This window comes from Pogoniulus pusillus, chromosome Z, assembly GCF_015220805.1.
Source record: "Pogoniulus pusillus isolate bPogPus1 chromosome Z, bPogPus1.pri, whole genome shotgun sequence".
NCBI classification, from domain to species: domain Eukaryota; kingdom Metazoa; phylum Chordata; class Aves; order Piciformes; family Lybiidae; genus Pogoniulus; species Pogoniulus pusillus.
In genome coordinates, this window is record NC_087309.1 from 39,180,433 (window position 1) to 39,196,027 (window position 15,595).

Sequence of the window (15,595 nt, forward strand, 5' to 3'; positions counted from 1 at the left end):
GGAGAGAGAGAGCGGAGTGGGGAAGAGGCCAGAAGGGGGTGTTTTAAAGAAGGGGGGGGGGGGGAAGAAAGAAAGAGGAGGAAAGGGAAGGAAAGAGAAGGGGAAAGGAGGAAGAGGAAAGGGGGAAAAAAGAGAGAGGGAGAAAATCTTCCGTCGCCCCCTCCCCTTCCCTTAAAAAGAAAGGAAAAAAAAGGAAAGAAAAGAAAAGAAAAAAGAAAGAAAGAAAAAATAGAGAGAGGAGGGGGGCTCGCGGCGAAAAAAAAAAATAAAATAAAGAAAACGGCAGGAGCGGCTCCATCCGGCGGCAGCGGCGGCAGCAGGGCAGCGGCATCCGAGGCGGAGGCAGGCGGCAGGCAGGGTCCCCTCGCTCCCCGCTCGCCCCCGGCTCCCGGCCGGCCGCCTCACCCCCCCCATTCCCCGGCAGCCCGCAGCGAGACGCGCCCGCGCTCCCCAGCACTTTTTTGGGGCCGAGATATGGCAATGGTAGTTAGCAGCTGGCGAGATCCGCAGGAAGACGTGGCCGGGGGAACCCCGAGCGGCCCCAACCCCTCCGCCGCTCAACCGGCCCGGGATCAACCAGCCCAACAACAGGGGGGTTCGGCAGCACCGCACACCCCGCAAACACCAAGCCAACCAGGACCCCCATCCACACCGGGTACGGCCGGGGACAAGGGAACAGGTCAGCAAGGCTCGGGGCAGAGCCAGCAACACATCGAATGCGTGGTGTGCGGGGACAAGTCCAGCGGCAAGCATTACGGCCAGTTCACCTGCGAGGGATGCAAAAGTTTCTTCAAGAGGAGCGTCCGCAGGAACTTAACTTACACATGCCGCGCCAACAGGAACTGTCCCATCGACCAGCACCACCGCAACCAGTGCCAGTACTGCCGCCTCAAGAAGTGCCTCAAAGTGGGCATGAGGCGGGAAGGTGAATATTTCTTCCCTATTATGCTATCGCTCCCCTTCTGTTTTGTTTGTTTGGGGTTTGGGTTTTTTTTCTGTTGCTGCTTTTTTTTTGCCTTTCCCCCCCTCTTTTTTTTTTTTTTTTCGGTGGGAGGAGGTATTTGGAGGTTTTTTGGGTTGTTTTGATCTTTTTTCTGCCTCTCCATCTCCAACCCCATCTACTTCCCCATCCCCATTCATTCCTCTTCCCACCCCGCGGCTTGTGCAAGGCGTGTGTGAGTGTGCCAAGGGGGTTTCTCTGGTTGTAATGTGAGTGTGTAATGTGCTTTACGAGCATCTATATGCCCTATATATCCACAAACACGCGGGCATACGTGTATGCCCGTGTACATCTATACATACAATCTATACCGCCACTGAGATCTAGGTCTCTCTCTCTTCTATATCTCCATGCACATGTCAATCTCTCCCCCTTGCCTGCGCTCCCATCTGGCAGCTTTGCGCCAGGTTTTGTTGTTATTGTTGATGGTGGTTGGTGATGTTTTCTTTTCCTTTTTTTTTCTTTTTTTTTTTTTTTTCCTCCTTGCTTTTCGGTTTGTGCTTTCCTGCCCTTATTCCGCTCTTCCTCAACTAAACACGGCGACACATACACCCCGTTTCCCTTTTTTCTTCTTTTCTCCAGCATCGCTGTGTTCACCCCTTTCCCCATCTCATTGTGCTGATAATTAATTATTAATATTTATTATTATTATTATTACGACCGCTCGCTGAAATATTTATGGTGTAGCAGCTACCCCCCCCCCCCCCCCCCCCACTGATCCCCTGTGTGTGTGTTTGGATGTGGTTTTGTCTATTGTTGGCTTCAGACTGGGGGGTGGGGGGAGATACATCTCTCTTTCCCGTACGAAATGTACTTCCATTCAGCTTCCTTTTCCCCCCTCCTTCCACATCCCCCCCCCCCCCCTCCTTCCGCCCCATCATTTCTCCTTTGAAAACCCGCAACACTTCTCGGTAGACCTATTTCCCATCCTCATCTGTTTGTTGTTTTTATTTATTTTTATTTGTCTCCCTCCTTAAAGAAAGATGAAAGACATGTAAGTAGGGAATAAAACAAAAAGAAAACAAACAAACAAACAAAAGAAAAGAAAAAGGGGTGGGGAAAAAAGAGGAAGGGGGGAATGAGAAAGTGGGGCCAAGAGCTACTGTATCTTTGCTTCCCTGTGTTTCCCGGTGCCTCTGATTATGCTTCTGTGTGAGATCTGGCCTTCTTTTCACTACATGCGTTCAAAGGAAAGTTTGAGACTGAACCGTGTTTCTCTACTTCTGTCATTTCTTCTCTCTCTCTTTCCCTTCTTTTTTTCCCTTTGCCTTACCACGCTGCTCATTTTATTTCTTCAGCAAACTCCACCCTCTCCTTAAAGCCTGCATACAAATCGCCATTTATAACCTTTTTACCGGTCCTCCTCATTTTTAGGAGAGCCCGCAGCCTTGCATCTGGCAGCGGGCTCCGCACCATTCCCAGCTACTCATCTCTGTGTTTATGTTATTATTTCTTTTCTTATTTTCTTCCTCCTCTCTGAGAGTCGCTGGGGCTTTGCTCGCTTGTTCTCGAGTAGGAAGATGTGCTGACCTCTTTTCCCCTCGAAACGTAATTTTCTCGATTTGCAGTAAAAAGTTTTACCCTGTGACTTGACGTTAAAGATGTTTCAGAGTCATGCCAGGGGAAAAGTCGATTTCTTTGTATTTTTGGCGGAGCAGCTATTACTGCTGCCTTGTTTGGGGTTTTGTTTGTTTGTTTGTTTTGGGTTTCTTTTTATTATTGTTATTACCTTATAAATGCCACAAGAAAGAAATAAATTAAGCTGATCCAGCTCTGGGAAAAGAAAAAAAAAACAACCTCGGATATATGACGACTTCATTGGTAGCTTCAGGGAGTGTTGGTAGGAGCCTGGGAGGAAAGGGGGAGGGGGGGAAGGAAAAAAAAAAAAGTTTATATATAAGGAAGGAGGTAGAGGGGGGAAGAGAAAGAAAAAAGAAAATCAGAAGTTACGGTGGTACTCGCAGTTAATTGAAAAATAACTACCAAGTTTACAAGCTAATGTAAGAGGGAAAGGTGGGCTGGAGGGCAGGAAAACGAGAAAGATGGTCCGGGAAAAGAAAAAAGAGGAAGTTGAGCTGAAAAAAAAAAAAAAAGTGTCACTCCAGAAAAAATATGAGTGATCTGCCTGCGCGTGTGCATGTGTGTGCGTGTGCGGAGTGTGGGTGTGCAGGAAAGGAGCTGCATCTTCCTCTTCTCTCCCCCCCACCCCCCTTTTTTTTTTTCCCTCCTCCTGAAGTTACCTTTGTTTACATGGCATGCGGCTGTGAACGCTGGCACTGATGGAGTAAAACACACGCACACGCTTTTAAAAAAAAAAAAAAAAAAAAAGAACCCAAACCAAAAACACCCAACTTTGGTCAGCTTTCGGGACTCGAGGCATGCTTACGCTCTGTGTGGAGATGGTTAATGAATCCAGTGTTTTTGCAGTTGCAAGCTTGTGCATTCACTGTGCAACGCTGACTGCAGGCTTTTTGCAGTGGCAACAGCGCACCAAAAGATACTAATTGCACCGTCCCTATTCTTTACCACGAATGTTTGGCTATTGTAAGTTCGGAGCTTTTTTTTTTTTTTTTTTTTTTTTTTTTAATTGGTTGGTTTATTTATCTTTTTTTCTTATTTATCCCCCCCCCCCCCCCCCCCCCCCCCCTTCCCCTTTATAATATCTTAATATTTCTCTTCCTTTTAGCAAGGACAACTTTGCCGGGTTGGGGAGGAGGTTGTTGGGGTTGGTGGTTGCGGTGGGAGTGTCCTTTACGGCAAACTTGTTTTGTGTAATAAAGTTAGCTGGGGGGGCTGCGACCTGTTCCAGCTCGAAGGGCAAAGAAGCGATAATTTTGAAGAATAAGGATGAATCTGTTTGTCTGGGGGAGGGGGGTCTTGGGGGGGAGGGGTGTTTTACTGTGGGTTTTTTTTATGAATTAATTTATTTTATTTAAAAAGCGATTTCACTTGTAAAATCTCAGTGCAACCAGGGCAATCGTCTGGGATCCACAACAGAGCTGGGCTATATATTTTTTAACAGCTGGCTGCGATTTTTAACCCCGTTTTCTCAACCACCCCGGAAGATTTCTTTGATTTTATTTTATTATGTTTTTTCAACGTGCGGGGCTGCCTTTTGTTGCAAGAGGGGAGGGGGGCCTGGTGAGGGTTGGGGGGGTGTTTTGCGGATTTGTCTTGTTTGCCTTGACCTTTTTTTTTTTTTTTTTTTTTTTTTTTTTAAATCTGTTTAATCTGTGTTTATTTTGTGAAGCCTGTCTGCATTTGGGGGTGGTGGAAGGTGGATCGAGGGGTGTACGCGCTTGGCTGCTGCTGGGTCTGCTTGAGCAAGGGCGTCGGGGCCAATGCTGGGGTCAGGACCGGGATGGGGTTGGGGGATGTCGATGCAGCCGCCCGGCTCCGCATGCCTGTGTCTGTCCGTGCTTGTGCTTGTGCCGGGGGCGATGGAAGAGAGAAGAAGGGGAGGAGGTTGGGGTTAGGGGGTGATGGTGGTGAGGTTGTTGAGGGTGCAGGCAGCCCGGGCATTGTCTCCGGCTGGCTGGCAGCGCCGGCGGGGAGATGCCTGCGATCCTCCTGGATGCACATTTCCTCTCCTTCTTTCCTTTTTGTCAGCGGTTCAGAGAGGAAGGATGCCGCCCACTCAACCCAACCCCGGCCAGTACGCCCTGACCAACGGGGACCCCCTGAACGGGCACTGCTATCTCTCGGGATACATCTCCCTGCTTCTGCGGGCCGAGCCCTACCCCACCTCTCGCTATGGCAGCCAGTGCATGCAACCCAACAACATCATGGGCATCGAGAACATCTGCGAGCTGGCTGCCCGCCTGCTCTTCAGCGCCGTCGAGTGGGCCCGCAACATCCCCTTCTTCCCCGACCTGCAGATCACCGACCAGGTGGCCTTGCTCAGGCTCACCTGGAGCGAGCTTTTCGTCCTCAATGCTGCCCAGTGCTCCATGCCCCTCCATGTGGCCCCTCTCCTGGCCGCCGCCGGTCTTCACGCATCCCCCATGTCGGCCGATCGAGTCGTCGCCTTCATGGACCACATCCGCATCTTCCAGGAGCAGGTGGAGAAGCTGAAGGCTCTGCACGTCGATTCGGCCGAGTACAGCTGCCTGAAAGCCATCGTCCTCTTCACCTCAGGTGAGGGGAAGGGATAGGGGGAATACGAGATGGGGATGGAAGTGCGCCGTGGGAGGAAAAAAAAGGGGGGGGGGGGGGGGGGGGGGGGGGAGGAGAAGGAAGAAATGAAAAAGAAAAGAAAAAAGTGGAAAAAAAGCTGGGGGAAAAAAGTCGAATTCTGTGTGAAGAAAACATGTGGAAGGCCGAGTGAGTGTAGAGCCTGAGGGGGCCTGAATTGGCCTAAGGATCAGCCTCCCCTTCAGCTCCACTGATGTGAGCATTTTAACCCACTCTCCACCCCAACCCAAACACTAATACGTGTGTGTGTTTGTATATATATAGAGAGAGTCAGAGTCATAAAACACCAAATTAAGTGGAGGCCGTGAAAACATACATGTTAACAATTTTTTGTTGTTTTTTTTTTCTTTTTTCTTCTTTTTCTTTTTTTTTTTTTTCCCCCGGTGATAGATGGTTCGAATTAACTAGCGGGAAAGTGCATTAGCGTCGCCTTTGAAGTGCTCTGGTCGTAGCCTATAAGAATATAATATGTCTTCTATTATTGTAACCTGCGAGAGAGAAATTTATAAACATCAAAGGCAAACGATGTGGAGGAAATATAGGAAATGGAAACAAGGCGAGATAAGAGGCCTGGCAGTGTAATTTTAAAATTATTATTCTAATTATCACCACGAATGGGCTAATTGCCGCATTTTCTGCTTGTTTGTTTTTTCTTCCTTCCTTCCTTTCTTTCTTTTTTTTTTTTTTTTCTTTTACCCTCCCTCTTCCCTTCCCATCTTACTCCTTTCTTGTCACCACCACCACCCCCCTCTATTCCAAACGGGTCCCACCAGTTAGCCATCTAACTAAACATCTCTGATAAACCTGGTGTAAAACTAGGGCCGAGGCAAAATTAAAAGCATTCCTGAACAAAGATGGTAAATCGTTTTGTTTTTTTTTTTTTAAAGGAAAAAAAAAAAGGGGGGGGGGGGGGGGGGGGGAGGCCCTTAGCAGCCAGCACTTTTCACATCCGTCAATATTTGTTGCCTTCCACGCATGAAAAATAGTATTTGCATTGTATTAAAATGACTCTTAAATTTGCACAATATTGTAATGTAGCAAAATGCAGTATTAATATCGATTTGAGCATCGGGTAATTTATTTAGACAGGAGTCTCTAATTTGTATGCAGGGTGGTCGGAGACGTGTACTGTGACTGCCCCCTTTTCCTTCCAGTGCAAATGCAGTCTCGCAGTCTTGGGAAAGGAATTATTTCTTTGCAGAGTATAAAGTGAGGATCTTAAAACAAATGGAAGATTTAGTGAATAGCTGGCTAGACATTTTAATGCGTTTTATCTTAATAAGTCTTCTGGATGGAAACATGTTTTTCAAAACTGACAAAGAGACCTTGCCGGCATTTATCAGGCTGATTTAACTGCGCAGGACTGCCTGCAGACTCACAGACCTTCCATTCCCATTCTCTTTTTCTTTCCCCCCAAAGGTGTTCATCAATACTCAGGGAACCCTTCTTTTTTGTTAGTATTAGTAGTAGTGATGTGACTTTATTTTTTTGATGGCCAGACCAGATTTTGAGAGATCAATTGGCCTATTCCTCGTCCTTTCCACTCACCAAAGGACCCGAGAAGAAGATTTGGGGGTTACTTGTGAAGGCTATTTTTTTTTCTCCTTTTTTTTCTCCCTTCCTCTCCCATCTCTCCCTTTTACCTTCCTGAACCCACTGACCTTGGCTGGAAAAGTGGCTTTAGAGGAGCCCTTCATTTATATGTATTTAGAACCAAATGTGATAACTTAAAGTTTGAGAGGGGAGCAGCCCCTTCCCATCATGGACCAGAGAGTGAATAGGGGTTTGAGAAAGGGAACAATAATATTATTTTGGTGCAGAATGGAGCAGGGCACCTCAGAAAATGGAAATCCATCTGTCAGGAGTAATCTACCCCTCTTCCCCCACCCGCACATTTTCACTTTGCACTAAACTTGTTTTGATTGCTTAGCCAGAGGGGAATTCATGGAAAGCCTCTCTCAAAGTCATCCAACTTTTAAACAAACTTAGACTTCATGGAAGATATTTTTTAGGCATATTGTCAAAAGGGAATGAAAAGGCAAAAAAAACCAAAAAACAACCCTAAAAGCCCTTTGCAAAGGGAACTAAGTATTTAAAACTGGCAGGGCTTTATCCTGTTGTGTTTTTTGGATTTGGGCTCTGGGTAGCATGTATTTAACTCGTAAAATCCTGGACACCATCCAAAGACTAGGTCATGACCCAAAACCTCCTCCTGATTTTGGGGTTTCTTGGGGTCTTGTTTTTTTTGTTTGTTTTTGGGGTTGTTTTTTTTTTTTTGTGTGTGTGTGTGTGTTATTTGTTGGTTTGTTTTTCCCTTCCAAACTTTAAGATTATTAATTCCTGCACCTACTTTTTCCTCCTCATAAATAAACGTTTCCAGGAAGGGACAGAGCCAGATGATATAAATAAATTTTAAAAAGAAGTCTTTTTGCAGGGCAATAAGAACTTTGATTTCTAGTTAGATGCCAGCTGATTACATCTTTATTTTCTCAATGCTAAACTCTTCTGAATGCGTTAACATAAAATACACTCCTTCCACTGCAAAAAGGGAAGGCTGGAGTGTGCTGAGCAGTAATGGTTATTTATTTACATAATTTCTTTTCTGTAGACTGGAGGAAGAATTATAGAGCTTTCCCTTATTGACACACACACAAAAAAAAAAAAAAAAGGAAAAGGAAAAAAAAAAGGAAAAAAAGTGTGAGGCACAAGCAGGATTTCCACATTAACCCACTTTCTGAGATGGAATAATAATTTACCTCTGGTAAACAGGGATTATGTTGGTTTATGCCACAGTTTGCACCTCTCTGGACTCCACAATGTAATCAAGCTGTGCCTTCTTAATTTTAATTATTGTTGTTGTTATTAATTCTGTTTTGAGGGTAGAGTTAAGTCTTCACACCTTCACCTTCAAGGATGTGAAGTAAAACCTGAGTAAAAGCATATGCCAGGCCATTTTAATTAATTAAAACTCGGTAGATATTAGTGACATGAGGAAATTCTGACTGTTTGGAGGTCCAAAGCAAAGCCCCAGACCTTTTATTTTTCCCTATAATCCACTCTTTCCTCAGATTGCAATACTTCCAACACGCAAACTTCCTCATCCACATTGTCCAGTGCCCTGCAGTTGTAGGTGCAATTACTGTAAATACCTGATAAATATATTATTAACCTTAAGGGTATGACATGTGGGACAGAAAGGGGATGGGGAAAGGGAGGAAGAAAGGAAAAGAAAAGAAAAGAAAAGAAAAGAAAAGAAAAGAAAAGAAAAGAAAAGAAAAGAAAAGAAAAGAAAAGAAAAGAAAAAGAAAAAGAAAAAGAAAAAGAAAAAGAAAAAGAAAAAGAAAAAGAAAAAGAAAAAGAAAAAGAAAAAGAAAAAGAAAAAGAAAAAGAAAAAGAAAAAGAAAAAGAAAAAGAAAAAGAAAAAGAAAAAGAAAAAGAAAAAGAAAAAGAAAAAGAAAAAGAAAAAGAAAAAGAAAAAGAAAAAGAAAAAGAAAAAGAAAAAGAAAAAGAAAAGAAAGAAACTCTAGCCCTGCTAGGGTGTCAGTAAGACCCTTTCATATTGCATTGTTTGGAAGCTGAATAGGATCCTAATGCATAATGGACAGATAATGCATGTAAAATAGCAAGATATATGTAAATATGGAGTGTGATTTGTGGCAATCAACATATGAACAAGGCCCATGGTTTTGATATATATCGCAAACAAGGGCAGGCTCATTCTTTTGATAGATCTATATGTTGCAATCTGGTGCTTTAGGTGTCATAGAATATTGTTGCATTGAAGGTACAGTATGGATTAGTAGAACAGAATGGCTCGGGTAATTGTATATCTGAGGGATGCCAAGTCCGCAGCACAGGTCAGAGGTTCTCCTCCTCAGAAGTTCCTGAATTATGGCTTGTTTTATTTGTCTTTTTGCTTGAGGCCATTGGATTGTAGATGAAGGTGATCAGAAATCTTTGTAAAGCCAATTCTTCTATGGGGAAGACTTAAACTTCAAGAAAATGCAGCTGCAAACAGTTTTGGGTTTTTTCCCCTCTTTTTCTTTTCTTTTCTTTTCTTTTCTTTTCTTTTCTTTTCTTTTCTTTTCTTTTCTTTTCTTTTCTTTTCTTTTCTTTTCTTTTCTTTTCTTTTCTTTTCTTTTCTTTTCTTTTCTTTTCTTTTCTTTTCTTTTCTTTTCTTTTCTTTTCTTTTCTTTTCTTTTCTTTTCTTTTCTTTTCGGGGTTGGGAGGGGGGGGCGTATGGGGCTTTGAACAATTTGTTGTGCCTTTTTCCAGGGTCATAATTCTACATTCACAATTTTGTAATGTCCTTTTGGGGACCATTAGCATGCATTAATTCATATAGAGATCTATATATTAGCAAAGTCTGGCTTTGATCTGTCTTAAAACTGCACTGCCAGCTGACTGCCTCCCTCTGATCCTGATGTGTTGGGGCTTTTTGTTTTGTTTTGTTTTGTTGTTGTTGTTTTCCCCCTTTAAATATTTATTATTAATCTTTGAAACAATGTGGATGGCTTCCACTACCCAGCCATCTACCCTGACACTTTTTCATGACTCTAATTTCCTCCCCAAGTGCCTCAACAAGCAGCCGGTGCACAAACAACTCCTGTTTTGGGCTATATGCTCACAGAAAGAGGTTGCACGACTGTGTATAACAGCACAGAAGCCATCTACATATCCCTGCCCGTATTCATACATACGCAGAACACGTATGGGGTGTGAATCCATTGATGTGAAGGGATTGTGCAAGTTTGCCTATTTGACGTCATTCTGCACGGTGCCAGGATATGTTTCCTGACCCTATATGTTCCATAATGACCTACAGATACGGATTCTCCTAGATCACCTTTAGGCAAAGTCATCCTCAGCTTAGTGTCTGATGGATGAAGGCATAGGTCTCAGAACAAGACAGGACTAAACTAAACCATTTTCTGCCCGGGTTTATGGAAAAAAAAAAAAAAAAAAAAAAAAAAAAAAAAAGTCAGACTGGAACAAGCAGGAGCAGAGGGGACCCCCTTTCCTTCCCCCCAGCTTTGGCCAGTTCCCTGACAGCCTCCTCAGGTTCTAGCCACTGCTTTCTCTGATTTGCAGCCATGTCAACACACTCCCTCTGTGTGTGCATTCCTCCACTTCTATTATTATTATTATTATTGTTATTATTATTATTATTATTACTACTGCTACTACTTTCCCCAACGTCCCTTCTTTCTCCTGACTTGGGTCTTATTTAACAGAGCAGGGAGTGTGTGTATGCCACTGCCGGTCGAAGTGGCGCCTTGAAGCCTGCAAGAAGTGTCCTGGGGGAGGCTAAGGGGGGTGTGAGTGTGTGATGGGGGTATGTGCACACCCCCTCCATGGAAATATCCATGAGACAAGGGGTATATGTATTCAAGTGGAGGTGTGGGATGGGGATGGAGAGGGATGGTGGGATGGGGTAGGATGGGATGTGGTGCAGGGGGTGCGCCTTTTGAAGGGCACCCCCTCATCCCGTTGGTGCTTCCTTGTCACTAACCATCTTAACCCCCGTTTCCTCCTCCTCCTCGTCGCCTTCCTCATCATCATCGTCTCATCCAACCCCCCCCACCTCATCCCGACCACCACCCCCATCTCCATTTCCACCACCATCCGCCTTCCCACCCCAAATTCCTCCTTCCTGCTTCTCCGCCGTTCCTCGGCTGTTGCCGCGGTCGCGGTGCCGGCGGGTAGACGCCTGCGGTCTGTCGGATGCTGCTCACATCGAGAGCCTGCAGGAGAAATCCCAGTGCGCCCTGGAGGAGTACGTGAGAAGCCAATATCCCAACCAACCCAGTCGCTTCGGGAAGCTGCTGCTGAGGTTGCCCTCCCTGCGCACCGTTTCCTCCTCCGTCATCGAGCAGCTCTTCTTCGTCCGCTTGGTAGGTAAAACCCCCATCGAGACCCTCATCAGGGACATGCTACTGTCGGGGAGCAGCTTCAACTGGCCTTACATGTCCATCCAGTGCTCCTAGAGCCCGGCCCGCACCCCCGGGCAGAGAAGGATGCGGAGGAAGCGGCGGCGGCGGTAGTGGTGGGCATCGTCCCGAGAAGGGGGCGAGTCGGGGTGCGGGGGTGGGGGGGTGCCCCGGGAGGCGGACACTGAACAAAAGAAAGGGGCCGAGTAGGAGCAAGAGGTGTGGCCGTGGTGGTGGTGGTAAGGGAGATGGAGAGGAAGGACCTCGGGTCCGGTGGAGGTTGTGGTGTTTTTGGCTTTTTTTTTTTTTTTCTTTTATTTGGGTTTTTTGGCCTTTTCTTTTTATTTTTTTCTCTGGAGAGGAGGAAAAAATACTTAAACAATAATAAATAAAAGAGGAAAAAAAAAGGCAAAAAAAATATTAAAAAATACAAAAAAAAATTAAAAAATGAGTATTGAGGGGATATTAATCAAACCTGAAGGGGATACTGGATCTTCCAGGATTTATTGTGGACTGTTGTTGATATATGCTGTACAGTAACAAAAAAAACAAAACAACAAAAAAAATCCAAAAAAGCGATGAAGCTGAACTGAACCTTGTGCAGAATGAAAAGCAAATAAGCAGACAAAACCAACAACAACAACCAACCAACAACAACAACAACAACAAAAATTCCACACACACAACCACTTACCACGAGCATTGTTACTCATTTTGTAAAATACTAGTCTTTATTTTCATTTTTTGTAAAACTTAAAACATCGTTATGCGCATAAAGGAAGGGGGTGGGGGGAGAAAGAAGGAAAAAAAAAAGGAAGAAAAAAGAAAGGAACAAGAATTAGGGGAAAATAACATTTTCCAAATAATTATAAAAAAAAAAAAAAAGAAAAAAAAGAAAAAAAATAATTGTCCTGTGTCTATGTATCTATATCTGTTTTGTATTTTTTTCTGGTTCCAAACCAGGTTTTCCTGTGATTCTATACTAATAATTTTTGATATAACCCTTTGCTTCTTATAATGAGTGCGATTATATGTTGTCAAAGCTGTTCTTCAAGAATTAAAATTGAAATGAGAATTTAAACAAAAATAAAAGAATTTAGAAAAAAACAAACAGACAAACAAACAACAAAACCAAACTTATCACCCCACAACCCACGAGTCTTGTTGCTTGACACATGCCAACAGTTCACCCAAAAAAAAAATTACTTAAATTGAAAGGAAGAAAGACAGACATGTAAAAAAAAATAATGCAGCAACAAATCTCCCTGGATTTTTAATCTCCTACCCTGGTGTTAAAAGGGAGATGTTAAAACAAAAACAAAACACCAAAAAAAAAAAAAAACCCACAACTTGTAAGGGGTAACCAAGTTGTGTAAAGCCAAGTGATGTCCCCTGACTGGTTGGACTGTATATGAATTTAGGGCTGAGCTACCAAGGCCTAGGAAGAGTGAGGCCCAGTGCAATACCATGGTTGACCTTTCCACGCTGCTGCTGCGCTACAGGTTTCTCCGCCAGGGCTGGTGGGCCCTTCACAGTGGCCTACACCTTTTCTTTTTTTTATTTTAAACATCTTTTGCCATCAGCTGGAGTTTCTGCCGAGTTCACACCTTGCTGCTTGCTCATGGGCACAATGGTCACGGATTGAAGTCGCTGTATGCCACCATTGCTCATTGCTGGCATAATGTAGCCATGACTCTTGCTGGGTGCAGGTCTTCTGCTTTTAAGGGGATTGGAGTGGGGTGGAAACATTCTTTGGTGGTGTTGGGATTTTTTTCTTCTTTCATCTTCTTTTCCACCCCAAAGACTTACAGACTCCCAGCCTTGCTGTCAGCTGGAGCATCCCTCTCACTATTTCTTCAGACTCTGGTCGCTGAGCGTGGAGCATGTTCCCAACCCATTCATATAGAAATCCAACTGGATGATGGCTTATTGGGTGGAAAGCCAGTCTGCTCCTTGTGTGCTCATGTGCAGTGGGTTGTGGCCCTCCCTTCCCCAGTCCACTGTTGGGTGCTAGAGCCAAAAGTCCTGCTGTGTTTCGGCTCACCCCTTTTTTTTCCTTTTCTTTTTTTTTTTCTTCAATGAAAACTAAAAAACGGTTTCTGTAATGGAGCTCCTTTGAAGGTAAAGGTTTCACAATGCTTCTAGTTGGTGGTGCAGATCTCTGTAACAGCTTTTAGTGCATTAATGTTTTATGGGATCTGAGATGGAGCTGTAAGAACACATACTACCAAGGGAGCTCTTCCTTAACGTATTAATAAAGCTGGATCTTTAAAAATAACATAACCCCCTCCTATTCTCCTGCACGCAGACACCTCCCATACCCTCCAAACAAGCCTGGATGAGGCAAGGCTTTTCAGTTTGAGGAGTCATGGGCAATGTTTTCCTTTTAATTTACTGTCCTCCATACTCTCCTTCTCTCTCCCTTCCCTTCCCTCTCTCTCTCTCTCTCTCTCTCTCTCTCTCTCTTCTTTCCCTTGCATTAACAAGATCCTTCAATCCAACCCGCTTGGGGTTTTTAATATTCCAGGCGCAGCAGATCCGAGGTGAGAGCAGCTCTCTATACAGTAGGCACTTATAGCTGGATAATCAACACCACCACAGGCAGGTCCTCAACGAGGGTAGAGCCCATTTCAGGGTGGGGAAGTGGCCCCTGTTCACAGGTGCTGTGTGTGTGGTGGTGGTGATGGTGGTGACACATACACCACAGGGGTGCGTTCAAAGCTGGGTACACAAGGATGGGAGTTTGCTCCCTCATAGGCTGCTGCATAGGGGATAGATTTGCTGCTTCTGCTTCTAATTGCCTCCTCTCCACCCTGGAAAAGGAAAGAGAGAGGAGTCCAGCACCCTGTCTAGTCTCTCAGAAGGGAGTGAGAGTGAGGGAAGATGCTCAGCCCTGAAAGGTGCTAGAGAAGCTCTTCAGCATTGCTTTGTGGTGGGGTGGGTGAGTGGGGACCCAGATGGGTCAAGAAGTTAAAGAAAAGAAGAAATATTTTTTTAAAAAATCTACAAAATGAAAAAAGCAAAACCAAAAACACCCACAGAGGAAAGAGGGGGAAAAAAAGAAAAGAAAAAAAAAAGACAATAAAACAAGGAAAACCCACCCAAAAACCCAAAACAAACAAAAAAACCCCAACAAACCACCAACCACACAGCGAAGAAAATCCATCAAAACCCCCAACAAAACAGCAAAACAACAACTAATATTAATTAAACCAAACAAATGGGGATATCGGAAGTGAAAGACAGGTCTTGGTTTCTTCCAATGAGATGTAAATATATTCATTACAGTGTTATCCCACTGATGAAAACAGTTAAATTTCCCCCACTCCATCCCTCGTAGATCAGAAACGTATTTTTAAATTAATTTTCATATTTATGAATAACAATAACAAATCCACAGATTGCCAAGAAACTTGCAGGTGTAGAGGAGGTGTACAAGATGCACTTATTTCCATGTATGTGCCTAGAAAGAAAGTGTTTCAATCCCTTATTAAACTTTGCTTATAAGACAGTTATGGTGTTCTGACGTGTTAACTGTCCAGCCCATGTTGTGTCGGGAGATGTTTTACCTTTGCCATGCTCTAGCCTCTTGAATGTTCAAATAGTGGCATGACATTTGCTGGGGAAAAATAACAGGGGGAGGGAAGGAAAAAAAGTAAGAAACAGGGAAGGAGAGAGAGAAAGAGAGAAAGAAAGAGAGAAAGAAGGAAAGAAGGAAAAAAGGAAAGAAGGAAGAAATGGGAACAACAGATAAATAAAAATATTTTTAAATTAAAATAATTATAATATGCAAATGTGGAAAGGGGCTGGGATCCCTAATCAAGCTTCTGCCCATTTGTTCCTAACCTTCAATATATTGCTTTAAAACCAATCCCAGATAGATTTCTCCTGCTCTGTTGTCACCCAGAAATGGTTCTATGATCACCCCAAGTTTCTCCTGCATCCTTCACCCCACTCCCTCCATCACCCTTCTGTGGCCCCTCCACGCTCACGGAGCTTCAAAGGGCAGAAGAGGGGGGAAAAGCAAGGGGTGGGTGGGATTTGAAGGGAAAAGGGGGGCTGCGACCCTCCCACCTCAGCCCTGAGCATCAAATCTGCCCAGATACAAAGCCCCCCTCCCCTCCCCCCCCCCCTTCTTAGCTTCTCGCTAACTAGCTTGCCTCCTCCCACTGCCCAATTAAGGTCTTTTCTATATATTCAATCGAATAAATATTTGGAAATGCTGCTAAGTGGTAGGTTGAACCCCAACTGAGGCAAAGGGGGCGCGAGTTGCCGGCAGTGGAAGGGATCGTGTGTGTTCCCACCCCCAGCCCCTGCACCTCCTCCGCCTGCCCGGCCAGGAAAAGGGGCAGCGGCAGCTTCTTTCCCGTGGCTTTTCGACATCCGCAACCCCGAGGAAGGTACCGTTTGGGCAGCTCATCTTCCACCTACCCCTTTCACCTGAGGGTGATGAGCCCACCGCCAGGGTGAA

The 15,595-nt window shown here is 44.5% G+C and overlaps 1 protein-coding gene across 3 annotated transcripts; it reads left to right on the plus strand.

The window, feature by feature from the left end:
- Nucleotides 1-51: 51 nt before the first annotated feature.
- Nucleotides 52-14,635, plus strand: NR2F1 (nuclear receptor subfamily 2 group F member 1). Of its 3 annotated transcripts, none has more exons than XM_064140235.1 (3): nt 52-925; nt 4,610-5,137; nt 10,901-14,635. In XM_064140235.1, the coding sequence occupies exons 1-3, from the start codon at nt 475-477 to the stop codon at nt 11,179-11,181; spliced, it is 1,260 nt and encodes a 419-aa protein (XP_063996305.1). In that variant the 5' UTR covers nt 52-474; the 3' UTR covers nt 11,182-14,635. The 3 variants fall into 3 exon arrangements, with proteins under 3 accessions (XP_063996305.1, XP_063996307.1, XP_063996308.1); XM_064140237.1 differs by lacking the exon at nt 10,901-14,635 and adding an exon at nt 5,585-6,045; XM_064140238.1 differs by lacking the exon at nt 52-925 and adding an exon at nt 2,870-3,544.
- Nucleotides 14,636-15,595: the final 960 nt, after the last annotated feature.